At 46.5% G+C, this 20,271-nt stretch overlaps 2 protein-coding genes across 2 annotated transcripts; one reads left to right on the top strand and one right to left on the bottom strand.

Moving 5' to 3' along the window:
- Positions 1-2,515: 2,515 nt before the first annotated feature.
- On the bottom strand, positions 2,516-12,114 carry OGFOD1 (2-oxoglutarate and iron dependent oxygenase domain containing 1). The gene is made up of 13 exons (XM_063167854.1): positions 11,964-12,114; positions 11,681-11,826; positions 11,533-11,579; positions 10,978-11,078; positions 10,469-10,585; positions 9,582-9,673; positions 7,607-7,732; positions 7,146-7,259; positions 6,746-6,825; positions 6,314-6,609; positions 5,300-5,422; positions 4,461-4,519; positions 2,516-3,925 (listed from the first exon to the last, which is right to left on the bottom strand). The coding sequence occupies exons 1-13, from the start codon at positions 12,112-12,114 to the stop codon at positions 3,764-3,766; spliced, it is 1,614 nt and encodes a 537-aa protein (XP_063023924.1). The 3' UTR covers positions 2,516-3,763.
- Positions 12,115-12,276: 162 nt separating this feature from the next.
- NUDT21 (nudix hydrolase 21) lies at positions 12,277-19,527 on the top strand. Its single transcript, XM_063167852.1, has 7 exons — positions 12,277-12,462; positions 14,605-14,805; positions 15,986-16,049; positions 16,699-16,788; positions 17,423-17,498; positions 17,875-17,989; positions 19,236-19,527. The coding sequence occupies exons 1-7, from the start codon at positions 12,347-12,349 to the stop codon at positions 19,255-19,257; spliced, it is 684 nt and encodes a 227-aa protein (XP_063023922.1). The 5' UTR covers positions 12,277-12,346; the 3' UTR covers positions 19,258-19,527.
- The last annotated feature ends 744 nt before the right edge of the window (positions 19,528-20,271 follow it).

The following is a 20,271-nucleotide window of genomic DNA, read 5'->3' as shown; positions in this document are numbered from 1 at the left end:
ATTGCAGAAGGTTTTGCTTCTAGCTACTGGTTCTGGTGCTACTGCTGGAAAAACTGCAGATAGTGAGGTGGGCAAGGGTGCATTTCAGGAACAACAAAAACAAACTACACACCCAAGCTTGGTGCATAATCATGAAGAGCTGGTAGTACTTAATGGGATCAAAAGAAGGTATTGGAAAATGACTTGGCTCCTGGCTCAAACCTGTTTAGTTGTGTGATCTCTTAGAATTGGATTAAAATATTACAGTAAGGCTCTATCTCTGATCTAAAGGTATTTTAGAACCTTTGCCAAAGCAAATTTCTTTTGGAAGCTAAAAATAACTTGCACAGGATGGAGGTTGGGCCCCAGTGCTCCTGCATCAGCATCACCCTTGCCACCATACAATGGTGTTAGTGACGTGGGCAGGGAGGAGCTGGCCCATCTCAAAGTTCTTGGGTGGCTTCTTGGGGCTGTCAGAAGGAGTCATGGCCTCTAACTGGTCTCTTAATGAGCCACTACTGAATTAAAACCAGCAACACCATTTGTTACAGAGCCACTGGTGAGCATGGTGTGGCCAGTTGAATGGGGAATGTAATTCTCACAATGTTTTATTCCCAAAACTGCCCCTCACCACTGCCTTGGCCCCTTCCATATGGAGAACTCTGCTGCTGAAAGCACAGACATGTGTCAGTCAGAATCTGCAGCCTGAGCTCGTTTCAATCCTTCCAAGAAACTGGTTGTTAGTCAAATCCAGCTGCTTGGTAGAAGGGTGGGGAGCCACCCATGCTGTTCTAAGCAAGTGAGCTCAGAGACTTGATTATGGAACAGTCTCCTGGCATGAGTGCTGGGCTTTCTGCCACTTGCTGTACCTGTTCCCACTGTTTCAAGCTCTTGTTCTTTATGTTCAAAATCCTAATGCTTGCTTGCTTACATTTATGTACTCAATTTAATGATAAGAGAGCGGCTCTGATCAGAAAGCAACTTTCCCATCAGTCTGATTTTCAGGACTACACCCCCAGCTCTGGTCTGCTCCTGGCAGTGAGGTCAGTCCTTCTACTTGCTGTCCAGACCTTTGGTAAGGCTGATTTCCCCTATCTAAGTTTCTGATAATAAATTTGTAATTTATTTTCCTGTAAAACCAACTTTTACCTTTGCCAAATGAAAAATGTGTGTACTTTGCAAGCAGCTGCACCTAATTGTAAATACAGATTGGTATCCAGCAAGAGCATCTATAGAGAAATCTCCCATTAATGGAACTGTATAAATGAAGGCCCCTCTTCCTCCAGTAGCTCCTGCTATTTGAAATTTCAGTGAGTGAAGTCTTTCCTGTGTACCTGCAGCACCAGTCATGCCTGGGGCTGCCTGTGGCTTTAGGACCTAACAAGAAGGGTGGGAGAGCAGAGACATGTTCATTTTTAAACCTTTGAAAGCTAACTGCAAATTTGGCTTCTTAAATGACTTCATCTGAGTCACCAGAGGAAGAAGGGTGGTTCCCTGTGTGATCAGGTAGATAGGGGCTTGCTCAAGCAGAGGCTGGTATGCCCTCTAGTGTAATACTTATTATTAAAATGCAGCAAGGTCTAAAGAGCCTGACTTCTTCCCAGTCTCCTGGAAGGATGTTCCAAGATCTACCAAGCACATTGTTAGGCTCACAATGCAGTCAAAGAAGGAACTTTGTTTTGTTAATTAATTTATTCTCAACTTTGCCTAGCAGACTATGCTGTGAATAGCTGTGGTGTCTGTCACTTTTGTTCCAAACTACCCAAATAATTTTTTTTTTCTTTGAAACCTCCATTACTTGTCTTGTTCTAGGGGAGAGCTCAGAACAAGAACTTGTTTCTATAAGAACTGCTTTCTTCCCAGGTAGAGCTGCTGTCCCAATAGGCAGAAAAAGTACCTCAGAAATGATGCAAAAGGTTCTGTCCTCACTTCAGGATTTGTTCCTAGCTTCATCCCCTTGCCTTTGTAAGTGGCAAAGGAAGATTAAAACCAAGTAAGAGAGTTTTGGCAGCACACAGAGATGCTGGCTTTGGGAAATGAGTCAGAGTATGAACAAGATCTTGCAACAGCACCTTGGGGCAACCACCTCCCAGCCGTCCTTCCTGGCCAACAGAGCATGAGGGAGTAGCTAGAACTGAGCAGCTGCTCATCATCTGGGATGGAACTGACACTGAAACTGGAGAGTCCTGCACAGCTCTAACAGCAGTGTTGGCCCCTTGCTCTGGCTCCTATGGGGGCTGAGATACCTTTCCCTTTGGAAGCAATGGCAGGGGTTCCTTTATTGAACTTTGTGTACTGGGATCGAAGCTGAAGGTTGTTGCTCCTGTATCTTCATGCAGACATGGCCACAGGACATCCTACCTGCTCAGGAAAGGGTGCAGAGTACTCATGTCAACAGTGAGCCTTGCTTTGACTTTACTGCTGCTGTACTGCCAGCTGTGGCTTTACACCACTGTGGTGGCCTCCAACAACAGGCCTGGAATGGGAGAAGGAGCAGACTTTAATCCAAAGCTGCCCTCTCCCCACCCAGGAGAGACAGGAGCAATGAAACATGCACTGCAAGCCCATGGCCTGCACTCTGGCTTGCCTGAGCTGCAGGAACACCTGCCTCTGAGTGACAGAACAAAGTTCCAGGCAAGCAGGTGCAGACCAGGGCTGAGCCTCCAGCAGTGTGTTCTGCACTCTGGCTGTCTCCTGAAGCATTGCTACAGCTCTGCTGCACCCTTGGTGGGCTGGACACCTCAGAGGTGAGTCTGGCACAGTCCTGCTTGCAGTGAACGTGGGGCAGGTGCACAGTATTGAATATGTGCAGGGAGGTGTTGCACCAGGGCCACACTCACTGCCTTTCCTGCAGTGTTTACCACAGGACTTGGCTGGCTGCTGCCTAAAACACCTGAGCTGATCTCCAGTGACAGAAGCCATGTTAAAACTCAGGAGATCCCAGGACATAACAAAAAGGACACAAGGCCATGCTGTTTGGTGACCTCCCTACTACCTGTGGACACCAAGCCAGTAAAAGGTAAGTTGCCTCATTCCTGCTCTCAGTCCTTGGCCCCTGTACTGAGGCTGGAGCTCAGAGCAATCTGCACACCCACCCAAGGACACTGTGCAGGAGCAGGTTTCTTCATGGCTGTTAAGCTGTAAATTCTTTGGCAAATGGCTGCATCTGTCTACACAGCATTTAGCATAATGAAGTCCTGCTCCTTGTTATGGTGCCAAGTCCTTCCCAATGCCTTTATAGCCTCACTGTCTTCCTTCCCAACTCCACAGAGTTGTGCAGCTGGAAAAACCTCATATTTCCCATGGCGGCTCCTTTATTTTTGTCTCAGGAACACAGTTAAGCCCCTGAAAATGTCTTGGGCATTTTCTTACAAAACTTGCTTGACCAAGTATGAAACATTTAACTGACCCATTTCCTTTTTTTTTTTTTTTTTTTTTAATAAAATCAGTCAGCAGCCTGGGGCAATGGACAGTTGTAATTCTCACCCTGGTGGGTCAGAGATGCCACTGTGCTGCTCCCACGAGAGAACGGCTGGAAAGGTGACAGCTGTGTGACAACCTCACCCACAGAGCATTAAAAGCAGTTGAGAGTGTGCTACAATGGACTCAGGAGAAGACTGAATTCCCCTTTTTGCAGTTAAAAAACCCACCTGCCCCCACATTATGCAGCATGATGGAGTTGCATGAGCAAAGTTTGTCTGTGCTTAGGTCAGAGCTGGATGTCTGTGTGGGAACCTGCCCAGCACCCACTACTGTTCTCTGTGACAGTGGTCACACCACACCATCACTCATAATAGACAAAGGAAAAGTCCCAAAATCCTGTTTTGTTTGGATGCTTGTTCAGGCGTGCCAAGCTTCGATGGTTGATGTATTTCACAAACTTCATCGTTTCTTTGTCTCTATAAACTAAGGCCAAGCAGTTGTCCTCTGGATTCACTGTCAACAGCTAGAGGACACAAAGATAAGGAAAGAAAACAGTTTCACAAAAATAACTTTGATAAAATTCTTAAGGAAAAACAAAACAGTTTCAAAAGTCAGTTAGAACAAAGGACTGGCATTAGAAAATAATCTGTGACACTATTTTCATTTTAATACCCTTTACCTGAAGCAGTTATACATTAAGGGCTTCTGGACTTTGACTGCTCAGCACTGTCCTAGTACTGATACTGAATGGGACCCCAGTGAACAGCACTTTCCTGGACAAGTGTTATCCCTGCTACAGCCTTGTGTCCCTTCAAGGCAGGCTTCCCACACAGCCCTGGGTGCAGGTGCTGAGGCACTCTCAGGGCCCACGTCTCATGCTTTAGGTAAACAGCAGCCTCTTGAAGCTGAGGCCAGAGCTTTGCCCAAGAGCAGTGACTGGGGCAAGGAGGCTCCAGTGCACTAGTGAGGACTCTCAGCATTATACTGGCATTAGGACAAAGTGTAATTATGTCTCTCCACCCTAAACAGCTTTATTTGATTTTATCTGAGGTCCTTACCTCTTCATCTTCACCTTTAGCAATGTAGGAAGTAAAGCCACCATATTCAGGATCCCAGTCTTAAAATAGAAAAGAAAGATTCTTAGAAACCTCAGTGCTGTCCAGGAGATGCCATTTTTTCACCCCACTCCCCAGAGTTACTGGACACAGGGTAAGTATTTACCTCCTGCCAGTCTATTTGTTTTCTTCTGTTCAGAAACAACTTGAAGCAAATGTACTGGATTTCCCTTTTATGGTAGATGGGCTATTTAAAGTTGTTTGGTGCACTGCTCCTCACCTGTAGAACAGTTCTGCCCTAGCAGATATGCCAAAGGATTTCAATCAGCTGTACATTCTGGACTCATCTGGTCTAAAATGCTTGTGTTTAGATTTTTTACCACTATTTAACTAGCAATCAACCCAAAATGCCTAGGTATGCCTAAAGTAACTTTTGAAAACGCTGGGCCTTGTGTATTGGAGGTGTAGTGATAATTCTGATGTGCAAAGGGGTGGAACACTCGTGGGTGTTGAGGCCTCCTGTCCCTCCAGCGTGCCCAGAGCGATGCTGAGCAGGGGAAAGGCCGGGGAGGCTCAGCCTTTCCCTCTGCCCAAGCGCCACCTCCTGGCGCAAGCGGGAAGGGCCAGAGATGATTCCAAGGCCACAGTCCCAACCCTTGCATGAGGACTACTGAAACAGCGTTTATGCCCAAGTGAGGACGAGGACAAAGTCTACAGACACCTTCTATGTAAGAAAAAGCAGGGAAATTTTGGCTGTTTTAGCACTGCTGAGAACTCGGAAGTCATTCCTTTATGCAAACCTTGTAAAAGAAGAGTCTGACATCTCTCTCTCATCCACTTACCTTCACAGCCACAGAAGAAGAGCAGGTCAAGAACAAATTCTGTGGCTTGAGAGTCATGGACCAGAGTGTAGTGCCCGTGGGTCCAGCGCCGCAGCTCCCCTGCACACACAGGGCTGCCCGAGCCTAGGAGAGGGCACAAACACCAGGGAGAGCCATGAAACCACAGCAGCTGAGCTCAAAGCGTGTGAGGAGCTCAGTGATCCCACACCACTGTGAAATTGTCTGCTGGCCCCAGTGAAAAAGGGTAAAACCACATATCACATGTGTATCTTTCCTAGAGGAGACTCTAGGTTAGGTACTTTGAACAATGTGTAGGAGTGGGACCAAGATTTGCTCCATACATCCTCTGCTCCTGGTAACTATTCTGGTGGGATTTTTTTCAGTAGGACTTGGTTTTTTTTTAACCTTTTATTCCAGTGTCCAGTAACTTGTCTGACTTAGTGCAGGATGAGCACTTTCAAAAATTCTACCTTTAAACTTCAGAGCCACTAGTTTTAAATAAACATCACCAATCAAAATCCAAAATTAATCTAATCTTTGATAGTGTCACTGCTGACAACTAAATTCAGCTAATGTATTTTAGGCTGACAGTGTTTTCTGAAAGCTTGAATGCTAGTTTTAGGTATCAATTTTCTAATTCTAAAATTGTTTTACTTCTGACCTGCTCACATTTCTGTTTTGGATTTATTATCTCATAAAAGAATATGCTTTATATGAAGCAGGGGTATGTGGATGTAGAAACCACATAACTATTGACAAAAGATTAACAGTCCCCCCAAAAGTCCCACCCTTAGGACTTATGTCTGTTCAAAATGGTATCTTCAAATTAGTCATTGATTTACTCCAAATTCTTTTGCAATAGTCACTGATTTCAAATAATCAGTCTAAAATGCTTCAAGTCCCACATTTGTGCTGGTGCCTTGTGCTGGTTGCAGTACAAGGTGAAACCCTAGTTCCATGAATATCACTGGGAATTAAGTTTGAATCCTTTCACACTGCTGCTGCTCTACTCACTGCTCTGTGTCTCACTGTCCTGTGCTTCAGGGCTGCTCTCAGGCTGGTGTGGCTGATGGGAATTGCCAGTAACTGGTTGTTCAGCCTCTTCCTGCTCAGGTTTGGGACTGCTGTGCCCACTGGTGTCTGCTGCTTGTCCCTCCCCAGCGTCTTCATCCTCATCAGAGGGAGCCAGGAAGTGCAGTTTTAGGCCAGTGAAGTTGGAAAGCAGTAAAAATAAGGCCTCAGAGCGCAGCAGCTGCAGGAATTTCTTCAGGGTGTCTGGGAGGCTGTCTTCCTCTGCTGCCTCATAGAGTCTGAAAGACAGCACATGTATCTCCTTGTGGGAGAGCCAACAAGGACCACATCTAAATGGATAGCACTGATCAGTGCTGCCTCATGGCAGCTCCTGCTCAGCCTGATGACCAGGTGCAGCGTGCTGTCATTCCCCACCTTTTATTGGCTGGCCCCCGACTACTCCACTGGATCTCTTTGTTCTCCAATGCTTCACACAGTAGTTGGTATTTCTCTTTCTAGGAGTAAGAGATGCAGAAATGTTAACATTTAGCTCCCAAGAAAACAAAGTTGAAGACAAGTGTTTTATTTCTGCTGAGTCCCAATGCAGCAGTGCATAGGCAGTCAGAGGGGATCACTCCACAGAATCAGAGTGGTTGAGGTTGGAAAGGGTCTCTGGAGGTCACCTGGTCCATTCTCCTTTAGGTGTGAAACTTAGAAGGTGTTTTGTTTTAATGGATGTGCCAGAAAGCCCTTTCTCAGCCTTCACGCCATGTGGTACCTGCCAGCCCTCTGACCAGCTCTGGTAGATCACATCAAAGTGAACCACTGGGCTCACCTTAAGAAAGTCTTTCAGGAGAATTTCTGATCGCTCCTCAAATTCCTCCTGGATTTGAGCTTGGGAGTCCAGGTCCAAATAAACTTGATTGATCCACTCATACAATATTTCATGCTGGAAGGGAAATGGATTAGAACACTGAATTTTGAGAAGTGAAGAAGATTCCCCAATTCCCCCTACCAAGCTAGCAACAGAGCTGGATTCCTACACACAAACACACTCCACTGCCTTATTTCACTGCACCACAGGTATTCACCACATTCTCTGAACTACTGTAGGTATGTAAAACATACAAAGATAATAAGAAAAAAAACTGGATACAAATTTATTAACACGGAACGAAAAGGAGAATGGGATAAAGATTAAAGCATCCCCAGTGCATTGATGCATTCCCTAACAGGTATGACAAGAACAGGACAGAGACAGAAATGCAGATATGCAGATGTAGGCTTGTTACTCACATCACAGGGGATGTGTGGGCTCCTGGCCAAGGGGGCTTCAATGTGCCGTGCAGGCCTGGCCACGGAGGGGCCGTGGAACCAACCGCTCACGGACAGACGGCACTTCTGTGACAGAACCTCTGACACCTGCAGTGACAGGGACAGCACTACTGTCACACAGGGACAGCTGGAGCGGGCACTCACTGTCACACAGGGACAGCACTCACTGTCACACAGGGACAGCTGGAACAGGCACTGTCACACAGGGACAGCTGGAACGGGCACTCACTGTCACACAGGGACAGCTGGAACAGGCACTGTCACACAGGGACAGCTGGAACGGGCACTCACTGTCACACAGGGACAGCTGGAACGGGCACTGTCACATAGGGACAGCTGGAACAGGCACTCACTGTCACACAGGGACAGCACTCACTGTCACACAGGGACAGCTGGAACGGGCACTGTCACACAGGGACAGCACTACTGTCACACAGGGACAGCTGGAACGGGCACTCACTGTCACACAGGGACAGCACTCACTGTCACACAGGGACAGCTGGAACAGGCACTCACTGTCACACAGGGACAGCACTACTGTCACACAGGGACAGCTGGAACAGGCACTGTCACACAAGGACAGCTGGAACGGGCACTCACTGTCACACAGGGACAGCTGGAACAGGCACTGTCACACAGGGACAGCTGGAACGGGCACTCACTGTCACACAGGGACAGCTGGAACGGGCACTGTCACATAGGGACAGCTGGAACAGGCACTCACTGTCACACAGGGACAGCACTCACTGTCACACAGGGACAGCTGGAACAGGCACTGTCACACAGGGACAGCTGGAACAGGCACTCACTGTCACACAGGGACAGCACTACTGTCACACAGGGACAGCTGGAACAGGCACTCACTGTCACACAGGGACAGCACTACTGTCACACAGGGACAGCTGGAACGGGCACTGTCACACAGGGACAGCTGGAACGGGCACCACACAAACTGCTGACAGGAAATGGACTTGGCTCCAGAGAGCCCACTGCATCCACAGAAATGTCAGACAGGCCTAGACCAGGACAGATTGTCAGAGACAGCCCTATTGTCCTGAAGTCCATTGCAGGGTTCCAGAATTCCAGTCTAAGCTTTTACTCCAAGCTCACAGAGAATCTATTCTCTCTCTTCTTCTGAGACCTTTGAGTAATGGATTTTAAAGGCAAAATTAAACCACTATCTGAAAACAATCAGGGCAGTGACCAAGTAGATGCTGCTCTTAATTAACATTTCTAAGAGATAAGTGACACAGAAATAACCCCCTAAGTGGCCTAGGTCAAGACATGCCCAACCTATATCACTGATCATCTTCCTGTCCAGCCTTCTGCTCTCTGGCCCTGTTTGATAGTCCCTGGTACTCTCAGGTACACAGGAGTGTCAGATTTCAGTCAGGTGTTTGTGCCATGCAGATCCCCAAATTATTCATTCTGTTCCCAGGCCTTTTTCTGACAAGTGTCACAGAGTACTCCTTAACAGTATCAGCATTTCAGCTGCAGGGCACTGCACCGTGTCTGTGTCACTGAGGGGGTACAGCCAGATCTGCACAGTGCCCTTGCACTGTTGGCAAGGTGATGGATGGCCTGAGGAGCTCTTCTGGAGCAAAGTCATGACCACCACATCAAAAATGTGAGCTAGCTTAAAACAAACTAACAACAGAAACAAGTGAGAGCTAAATTCACAGCAGTGGCTTGCCAGGATAGTAACACAAAATAGAAATGGAAATTTTTCTTTCTCAGGATGATGCAGCTAGACTGATGGTTTAAATTTGGCTTTGTTGCTTCTTGTCCTCCTTCAAGTCTCTCTAGCACACAGCACTTAGCACAAGTATCCACTCTACCCACAGTTCTTCTCCCTCCCCATCAGGACTGTAATAACACACAGAATGAATAACCACAACAATGAGGATTAAAAAATTATCAAGAGACAGCTCCTTGCCTGGTGGAAAGAGACTGGAGACACTTCAAAGAAAACCAGGGTGTTCCATGAAGGCACTAATGACTTGGTGATCTGCTGTGGCTGAAAGTGTTCTGAGGAAGAAAACATATTCTGGTTAAGATATGAACTGGGACTTCTCTCTGACAACATGATTCTGTGACTGGTGGGACACCTGGGCACAAGGCATGGAGCTCAGAGGAATCAGTGCACCTCTGCATGGACACAGGGAGTTGGGGCTGTTCAGCTTGGAGAAGAAAGGTTCTGGGGCAACCTAAATCCTCTTCCAGGGCCACAAGGAGCTACCAAGAGTGCTGCAGAAGGACTTGGGACAGACAAGGGCATGGAGTAACAGAACAAGGGGGAATGGCTTCAAACAAAGGGTGTGTTTATATTAGCTTTAAGAAAGGAATTCTTTACTATGAGCAGTGATGCACTGGCACAGGTTGCCCAGAGAATCTGTGGATGCCCCATCCTAGAAATGCTCAATGGGGTTTGCAGCATCCTGGTCTAGTAGACCATGTCCCTGCCTACAGCAGGCAAGCTGGAACAAGATGAGCTTTAAGATCCCTTCCAACCCAAACCATTCAGTGGTTCTGCTGCTGGAAAGGGAAGTTATTGTCATCAGTCTGGAGTTCTAAGCACTGGCATTGCTTCCATCTTTCCTCTGCTCTTGATCCTTCCAAAAGTTTGTCTGCTGTTGCCTGTTAGCACTGTCTGCAAAGCCTGCTACAGCCCATCCCTAAGGGGCACACTTTACTCATACATCAGCTTCTCTGACCAAAGGAAAAACTCTTTATCTCCTTTCTACTGTCTGAGGTGAGAATTGCTGCAAGGGGCACATGAGCTTCGTTTTTCCATCCACCCGAGGCTGAGCTTGGAGCTTTTACCATCTGTGCTGTACAGATCCAGCGTTCCCCCATCACTTTTCTCCCAGGGTGGGACGAGGTACAGGATGAAGGCGATTCTGCGACCTTCCAGCTCATCATCGTGGCACAGCAACACATCTGCAATCACACACGTTTTGCTGCTGTAGCATCTTTCAGTACATGCATGATTCATTCCAACAACTGCTTCCCAGTTTTGTCCTCACAAGGATGTAACAAGAAAAAACATGTTCTTTACAAGAACTGCATTTTCACTCATCAGCATCACCAGCCTGAGATCTACATGATTCACTTCTGTGGGACTACAATTGACAGATCAGGCCATTCTGAAGGTACAGGCATTATACACCAGCAACACTTTTATCATCATTTGTAGTTCATTTTCAGACACTGTTTTGCTGCTGACAGGCTCTGGGACCCTCTGGAACTAGAATAAAATTAGTCATTCTATAGACATTTTTTTCACTACACATACATAGAAGTTTTAGGGAAAGAATCACTTATAGACTGACCAGTATATTCATATTTAGCACAGGATATGTCAATAGTTGGCTCCAGCTCTATCTGGGTCACAGCAGAAAGCCACACTTGGAATTCTTCACACAGAGCACGCCTGGGAAGATAAACACACAAGTGAGTGTCCTCCTATGTTATAAAACATATCATCATAGACTAAACTAATTTATTGCCTCCCGGCCAACTGTTTAAACAGTTACAGGTGCTGTTGCTGTTAGTGACAGTGTGTTTCTGTAGAACCACCCAGGTGCTGGCCAGGAAAACAGCCCAGTGCTCACAGCACTGCTGGCAATAACCAGCAGCAAGCATGCAACCAGTCGGAAGGGGCACCAGGAAGCGTTTCAGAAGTGACAGATGCAGGAGAGCTGACTATGGGTGAAAACTGAACAGACTTCAGTGCCCATGGGGCAAGCACAGAGCAGATTCAGCGCTCCAGGGCCGGTTTTTGGCCCGAGTATGGGGCAGAAGGCGACCACGCCGCGGGCCCACCCCGGAATCGCCTTCCCTGCGGAGCCACCACAGAGCGGGGCAGAGCCCCGAGCCCGCTTTACCTCAGGGCAGCGACGTGGGGCTCCGGGCTTGCCCCCAGCTCCTCGGACTGCGGCGGCCCATGGAAGAGAAGAAGGGACGGGGTTAGGGTGGCTCGGCCGGGAGCAGCTCGGCCCGGCCCAGCCCGGCTCAGCTCGGCCCCGGGCCCACCTGCTGCAGCGAGAGGAGGTCGTTGCGCCGCCCGCGGAAATCGAGACCCAGCAGTTCATCCCGCAGCGCCTCCGCGAAAGCCGAGCCCGCCAGAAAACCGGGAATGACACCGTGCCGGAACGGGGCCGGCTCCAGCACCACCGCATCTGCCAGGGAAAAGCCATCGGTGAGGGGCGGGGAGCCGCGCCATGCCGTACCGTGCCGGTGCCGGAGCCGCTCCCCGCGGGCCCGGCCGGGCCGTACCGTGCCGGAGCCGCTCCCCGCGGGCCCGGCCGGGCCGTACCGTGCCGGAGCCGCTCCCCGCGGGCCCAGGCCGCCCCTGCGCGCTCCCGCAGCGCCGCGTCCCCGAGGGCCGCGCAGAGCTCCGCGCGCCCCTCGCGCCTCCCGCGCTTCGCCGCCGCCAGCGCTGCCGCTCCGCGACGCTTGGTGGCCATGGTACCGTCCGGCCGGACTACAACTCCCTGCGGTCCCCGCGCTTCGCCCGCGGTGGCCAATCGGATCGCGCGGGGCGGGACCGGAAGCCGTTGGCCAATGAGCGAGGAGAGGCGGGGCGGAGCGCGGCGGGTCCCAGCAGGCGGCGCGCGGCGCTGAGGGCCGGCCGGGTGTTAATGGCGGACGCCGCTCCCGCCGCCCAGCAGTGACTGACCGCTCCCGCCGCCTCTCGCCATGTCCGTGGTGCCGCCCAACCGCTCGCAGACCGGCTGGCCCCGGGGGGTGAACCAGTTCGGGAACAAGTACATCCAGCAGACGAAGCCGCTCACGCTGGAAAGGACCATCAACCTGTGAGCGCCGCCTCGGGCCTGCCCGGCTCTGCCCCCTCCCGTCCCGCCCCGCTGCCGAGCTCGGCCCCGCTCCGTCAGCGGCTCCGTGGGGTTTTCCCTCAGTGCCCGCCCTGCGAGGTCCCGGGGGTCCCGGCCCTTCGGAGCGCTGGGGCACAGCGGCGGCAGAGCCCGAGTGCTGATGGGGGCCCGCCCCCCTCACAGGGGCTGAGCCGCGCTGAGGGTACCGGGGCAGGGAGGATGCCGAGGGCTTGCCGGCCTTGGTGGGAGTGTGGAATATTCGGTGTAAAGGTTTTAGTGTTTAGAAACAGCGTCTGGCTCGGGAGGTGTGAACCCCAAGTATCACAGGCAAGGTTTAGGTGTGGTGAGCATCACAGACATTTTCGTGCTCTCATAGGCATCCATAAAGGCAGCAGACGGAGACGGGGATTTTTCTTGGTCTCGCTGGGATTTGGGCTGACCGTGGGCAGTCAGTAGGATGTGGCTGGATGTGTCTGGTGTTTGTGAACTCTCTGGTACAGGTGTTGGAGTTAAAATCTAGAGTGTTTCCTACCACAGATAATCGTCATAGATACAAACTACTACTAATAGGTATTAATATACTTTTTATGAGAAGTCATATATTTTTGCTTCTTCTTGTAAATCTGGTAGATTTCAGATGCATTCTTTACTAAGTGCATCTGTCAATTTGCAAAAACCAGCAAATGTTAGCTGCAACAGTCACTATTCAATTTTAGCTATTAATCACCGACGCTTTTGTGTTCTTTTGGTGTAACTGAGTTTATTCAGAGTCATGTGAAAGTTCAAATATGAACTTTAGAAATTGGAATATTTCTATTGAGTTTCAGAAGCAAAGACTCATCATGAAGCTGTGTTACCAGCAGCATTTTTTTTAAGTCAGGGCTGAGGGTTTTGATGTACAGACTAATGCACCCACATTAGTATAGTATTGATTAGCATAATAGGTTATTATTAAAGCCATTTGTGTATCTAAAAATGGAAATGAAGATGGTTTTGAACTATAAGTGAAAGTAGGGGATTTGTTAGTAAATGAACCTGTGGTTTGGAACCTGGTTGTTTTGGCTCACTTGTCTACATGAGAAAAGGCTCTGACAATGGTAACTGGCTTGTTATTTTAACAGCTGTAAAACATGAGGTGAATTGGAGGAGGAGGAGGAGGGCTGGAATTTGAGGGGAGAAGAGTGTATGCTACTAAAGTTTGACATGTTTGGGGAAAGAATCCATACCAAGAAGCATTTCCAGGAAAACATCAGTCATTCATTCTGTTAATTCAGTTGCTGTGTGCCACAAGTCAGTAAACCATGGTGATAACTCATCACTGCTCTGCCCAGAACCATTTTCTTCTCCCTTTTGACTTGGCTGAGTGATTCTGTCTTTCCTCCAGGTCTCCTGCCATCAGACCTCTCTGTTACATGGATTTAATTGTACAGTAACACTCCCCTGTTGCCCTCTGTGCTGTCTTGGACTGACCCATTTCTTGCCTAACCTTTCCTTCCTTTCTGTTTTCAGTCCCTCTTACCTGGAGAAATCGCTGAGTTTCCGCTGCAGTGTCGCAGGAGTGCAGGGCCCTGCACCAGCTCACAGAGGGATCTGCTCACACTCCTGATCCTACCCCAGGCTCCCAACCCTGCACTCAGACACTCAGCATTTCTCCTCTTCTGTGATCCACATGTCTGATTTCCCACTTCAAAACAAAACCACTTCTGACAGTTTAGTTCTCAGGCTCTCATGACATCTGCAGAAGAAAACCTGCAGTCCTGTGCAGTTTGCCTTCCCAGCAGAGCTTTTTGTCCAGCCTCTTTTCCAGCTCCTTTCAGAGCATTTCCCTGCAGTGTGGAGATCAAAGAGGGTGGCTGTTGAATGACAGTTGGTTCTGTGCTTCTTTTCCTTCTTTTGAGCCTGCACCAGGCTAGAGTGCAGCTCAACAGGACTGTCTGTGTTTGTGTGTTCCACAGTGCAGCTCTCCCTGGGACAGGGGCCTCATAAACCACAAAAAAGATTTTAGCCCTGCACTATGACTTAGCCATCAGGCAGTGACGGGTCTGCCTCAGGCTAGACGCTGTGTCATGGAGATTTAAAGTTAAATTCCTTGCTATGCAGTAACATTTTTTCTCCTCCTCACAGGTATCCCCTGACAAATTACACGTTTGGCACCAAGGAGCCCCTCTATGAGAAGGACAGCTCCGTGGCTGCTCGGTTCCAGCGCATGAGGGAGGAGTTTGACAAGATTGGCATGAGGCGGACGGTGGAAGGAGTTCTGATTGTGCATGAGCACAGGCTGCCCCACGTGCTCTTACTGCAGCTGGGTACAACTTTTTTCAAGCTGTAAGTGTCTGTTTCCTAAGTGTAACTTCAGTTTGTTGTCACAGACCACTAAACGTGTGGGCTGGAGGTTAAACTGTGGCCAACCGCTCAATGGGATTCATTGCTTGTAAAGACTTAGTCTGGAAAGTATATTTTGAATGGTGGTGTTTTAATCTAAAGTGTGTTTGACTCTGCCTGTGAGGGGGATGATTTAGTTTGGAACTGACTGGGAACCTTAGTTACAGTGCATCACTATAGTAAAATCTTGTTTAAAACTCATTATCAGCAGTTGGTGTGTTGTACTTGCATTGTAATAGCTGTTATGCTTCAGTAGCTTATGCTGTGCCCATAAAAATGGGCAGGTGGAGGCCAAGGACTAATCCCCTGAAAATGCAGAATGATACCTGTTTACAAACTGATGGCTGAGCTGGGATAGCAAGAAGGGTAGGCATCTAAACTTGAGAAAATTGCTTCAGTTCATCTCATAGTTATCAGAGCCAGGGTGAAGTTTTAGTTTTGAATACAGTTGTTGTGATGGTGGTGATTTTGTTTTTTAAACTAGATGGCCTTGACTTGTCTCATGTTACATGCTTGTGTTCTTGTTCTGTTTTAACATTTTATATTGTTCTCAATTTTGTGTGTGTGTTAAGTCTAATTTTACATCTAGATTCATTTTTGACATCTTGATTTGAAGGGCTGTTGCAGACAAACTAGGCAAGACTGTAAATGATTTGCAAAATGCTGTAATGACTGTAATGGTGAAAATGAATAATCCTGCATCATTTTCCCACATGAGTTTTATTTTCTGCTTTCTGTATGTGTCAGTGAGTGCTGGTTTTGTGATAAGAACAAATACAGGCAGTATTTGCAGCCCTTCAGCTTCTGGTTATTATTGCTAAAACTTTACCCTACAAGGGTCAGAGTGATTATCATGTGTATTGTTACAGTTTGTCCTGCTGAACTGAAAGTATTTTATGCAGTGGTTATTTTTGAGGGACATAAATAGCCATTTTAGTTTCAGTTTTGGTGAAAGCTATGCTGCTGTCTTGAAATTCAGCAAAGCTACTAGTTCTGGAACTTCTGACTTAAGAGCCATAAGTGAATTTGTAATTCCCTGCCTGGAAGCACACTGGAACTTGCCTGTGAAGATTGGTAAATGCAATAAAATAACTTTGGCTTTCATCACTGATTATTTTAACAGACCTGGTGGTGAACTCAATCCAGGAGAAGATGAGGTAGAAGGGCTCAAACGCTTAATGACAGAGGTCTGTTTGCTTTCATTATGTTGCTGTAGCAGAATGTCGCATTGTTTTAGAATTACCAGAATAAGCTAAAGCATTAGAGTAGTTTTCTTACCACTGTTGTTATTTTGTTGCTTTTGTGATGTTCTCAGGTAGTTAACAAATAAAGCAGTCAAGGTTTCATTTATCTGCATCATGAGTGTGGCTGACTCCTACCTGCTGCTCAAGTCCTGTGTTCATTTGCAGCTTTGCTTTCTGACTGGCTTCAGGCAAGTGAGTGTAGAGATGAGCAATAAGATATGTTGTGGAGGACAACTGATGGGGACTTGCCTTTGACATAGTCCTCCCAATGCACCATTTTCTCCAAGTAGCTAAATTAATGCTGCTAGGTAATCTAAAAATGCATTTCATTCTTCCCATTGGTCTGATAGGACTCAGTCCAGCTGAGTACAGCATAGATTTTGAAAAGCTTTCTAGAGTGCCCTTGTCCTACCAGGTGAGGCTTTTACTAAAAAATCTCACTTTATACAAAAATACTTTACAAGCTGTCTCAGAGCAGTTATGAACTACATCAGACACATATTACAGCAAGTCTTTGTGCTTCCAGTATGTGTTTGCTAAAACAATTTCCTTGAGGTGGTTTGAGGTCTGATTAGTACTGGATGTTTGATAGATACTGGGTCGTCAGGATGGTGTTCAGCAAGACTGGGTGATTGATGACTGCATTGGCAACTGGTGGAGACCAAACTTTGAACCTCCCCAGGTGAGTACTCCTGTGGGCTTCCATCTCCTTTGCTCAAGTTCTGTCTGTACTTGTGAAAGCCTTCAACCTTTCACATGGGCTTCTTGAGTACCTGCTGCATGAGCAGTTAGTTTTTCTGGGTTTTGTCTATTTCATCTCCTTTCTGTCACTGAAGAGAAACTACAGACTTTTTTAAACTGGAAACTCCTGTCTCCCTTCTCACACCTGTCCAGATGGATGAGAAACCACTGGATGTAGTAGCTTCCAGTTCTATGCTGAGACATATGCACCATTTAAATTCCTTTTGTAGCCACAATGGAGACTCTGGCACTGCTTATGGAACAGCTGCCCTAGTCTCATTACCCTGTTTCTAAGGGTTTTAATATTGAAGATCCTTGCTTAGTTTGTTTTCATGCATTTCTATTTTATTGAGTTGTTTTAACTGCTGGTGGTATTGGTGCCACTTTAGAGCCTGTCAGTAGTTGTGACAGGAACAGCATTACTTTCTTAGGAAAATGGTTTTCTTTATTTGATGCCATGAAAGAACAATATATGACACACTGAAAGCTTGTACAGGGCTTGATAATTTATTTACTTAAGATTACACAATGTTTTCAAAGCTCTGTACAACTGATTTTTACCATTTTTCTTCTAGTACCCATATATCCCAGCTCATATTACAAAGCCAAAAGAACACAAAAAGCTTTTTTTGGTCCAGCTTCAAGAAAAGGGTAAGTGTTTGTATTTATGACAATGTTTAAATGCTTGCATTTCACTCAAGGAAAACAAAGTTTTGATTGTTTGTTATGGTATTTTATACCAAGATGTGTATGCTTGCAGTTGTTTGTGCTTGATCACTAAAAAGTTAGATGCTGGTATCTGTTTTGAAGGTAGATGGTCCTTTAAACATGAGTTCCTAGTAAATTTTCATTTCTGCTCCTGCATCAATCTGTGTACAGCATGTGAATCCCACATTTAACTAGAAAAGCAATAAACCTGCTTGAGTGCTCCATGTAGTGAATTTGTTTTGAGGTCTGTGGGGGATGATGATACCTTGGCTGAATGTGTGCTGGTTTTTCTGATTAATCAACTTGTATTTGTTTGTAGCTTTGTTTGCAGTCCCCAAAAATTACAAGCTGGTTGCTGCACCATTGTTTGAGCTCTATGACAATGCACCAGGATATGGCCCTATTATTTCCAGCCTTCCTCAGCTTTTGAGCAGGTATGTTGTATTTGTATGGTGGTTCTTGTGAACACGTTTGCTGTGGCACACCAGAGCAAGGCAAGGTGCTACAGAATCCAGCTTGAAAAGGTGACATCTGTCCCAAAGATTCTGCTTCAGATGAGCTGGATGGACACTTTGGAGGCACTGATCACAACTGGCTAGCACCAAAGTCCTACCTAGCAGTTGTAGCTAAGGAAGATGTGGAAGACAGTGAGGATGAGGCTGTGCACAGACTGAGGAACAGCTTCTTGGAGCTGTTGGGGACAGCTGGAGAGTTAAAGCCAGGATGTGAGTTTGAAGCACTGAGTTAGGTATGCATGTTATCACAGCTTTGTGCTGGTTAAATGTGGTGGGTTTTTTACACTCTCTAGTGGAGTTAATGAAGTGCAGCATCTTTCTGACACAAATATCTGTAGGGACAGCTGTATATTTTTCCTTTATATTGCATTGTATACATGCCTTGACTTTCTCTCCTGGAAATGACTTGTGGCTCGTCTCTGCAGAGCTCACTATTCCCACTGGTCTCTTACTTGACAGAATGTTCAGGGATGCCAGGAGTTCCACAGCCTGCCAGCTCTTCCTCAGGAAAGTAGTTCTGTCACCTACCTACTATGATGAGAAATGTTAGCACTGGTGTTGCCCATAATATTCTTGTTTCCTGCTCAGTATTTTTCTCTCTAGCCCAAATTTTGGGTTCCCCTCCTCTAAAGACAGCAGGTACTTTCCTCTTGAGTACCAGCAAAACACTGTCTGCTCTGCAGGTTGGGTAGTGGTGCAACAGACACATCCAAAGGCTGGGCATCTGCAAGCTGAGATGGATGCTTGCCTCCACATTTATTTATGAAACTTAGCTGGGAAAAATTCTCTCTTCACTATGTCTGTATGCTCCCCTTGGAACATGTAAGGTTGGCCTAGCAGCAGAAATCCTGCAGAAGAGTTGCTCATGGAGGAATGTAGCTCTCACTGTGATTTATGTATCTATGAACCTGTTTTAGGAGATCAAATGTTAATAATTAGCTCTTCTGCAACCATAAGAGACAGTTGTGCAATGCTAGAGTAGGATTGGCTGTTAAAAATTATATATATACTGCTATACTGTAAAACTGTCTTATTAAAAAATGTACTTTTGTCCTGTCAGGTGGAGGCTTATCCAGAGCAGAAACAAAACATTTCCTTATTCATTCAAAAATACCCTTTAAAAATAATAAAAACTCCTCACTTGGTATAATCCTTTTAATTTTAGGTTCAACTTTATTTACAACTGAATTCCTATGTACCTGAAGACTCCAGTAGAAGAAGCCGTCTCTGTGAGCACAGCTTTGAACTGTAGAGACACGAATATGTGTGACACAAGGATTTTTTTAAGTAATTCTGTTCCTGAAGGCCACTAAACATTCTGTGGTATGAACAGAGAAGTGAATCTCAACTGTTTAGCTAGAGAGATGGCAATGGGCTACCAGTGTTATAATCCCTTTTCATTGTAATACTCACCAATTTTTTGTTTTGTACAACATTAAACAAGATGGTTAAGATTCTGTTTGTCTTGGGTTTGGTTTGGTTTTTGTTGTTGTTTGTTTCATTGTGGTTTTTTTTTTTAAGTTTTTTAAAGTTCTTTTTTCCCCTTCTGTTTATTAGTTGTTTTATTTTTCCTTATTGTCTCTTACTTTTAGATGCATATTTTAAACTTTATTACTTTTCTTCAGGAATACAGATGATCTTGGAATGAGGAGCTAAGCCATTCAGGGCCCATTCAGACGCTGTGATCTTTATCCCTGAGCAGTGAATATCCCTAGGATCAGGGAGAAAGGAAATAGCTTAAGTGGGTTCAATATTGTTTTGAGTCTTAATTAACTTGGAGATCAGAACTGCTTTTTTGAGGGAGAATGAGTACTTAAAGGCAAATGTAGCCTTTACCCTTTTTACCAGAACTGATCTGTTTGTACAGGGCTTGGAGGAGATGCAGCATGCATCCGTTCCTTCAGTGCCCCCTTAAGACAGTAACAACCCCAAAAATTCTGTTGGACTGGTCTGAGATACAGTTAAAATAGGGAAAGTGAAGTTGATTTTGTATATTTTTCTTTAGCTATGGGACAGAGTTTGGGTCATGCTGAAACACTTAGCCAATGCCACATGCAAGTAGTTCCGTGTTACACTGTCCTGTGCTGTCTCATCCTACAAGGGATACCCACACTTTCGCTTTTTCCCAACATTTCAGTTTCTTGTAGGCAGTAAATATCAATCTTTCTAATTCTGGGGTTTTTACATGCTTGGCTAAACAT

Source organism: Melospiza melodia, chromosome 13 (genome assembly GCF_035770615.1).
Source record: "Melospiza melodia melodia isolate bMelMel2 chromosome 13, bMelMel2.pri, whole genome shotgun sequence".
NCBI classification, from domain to species: domain Eukaryota; kingdom Metazoa; phylum Chordata; class Aves; order Passeriformes; family Passerellidae; genus Melospiza; species Melospiza melodia.
Note: the sequence above shows the minus strand (reverse complement) of the source record. Positions and strands in the feature narration are given on the sequence as shown.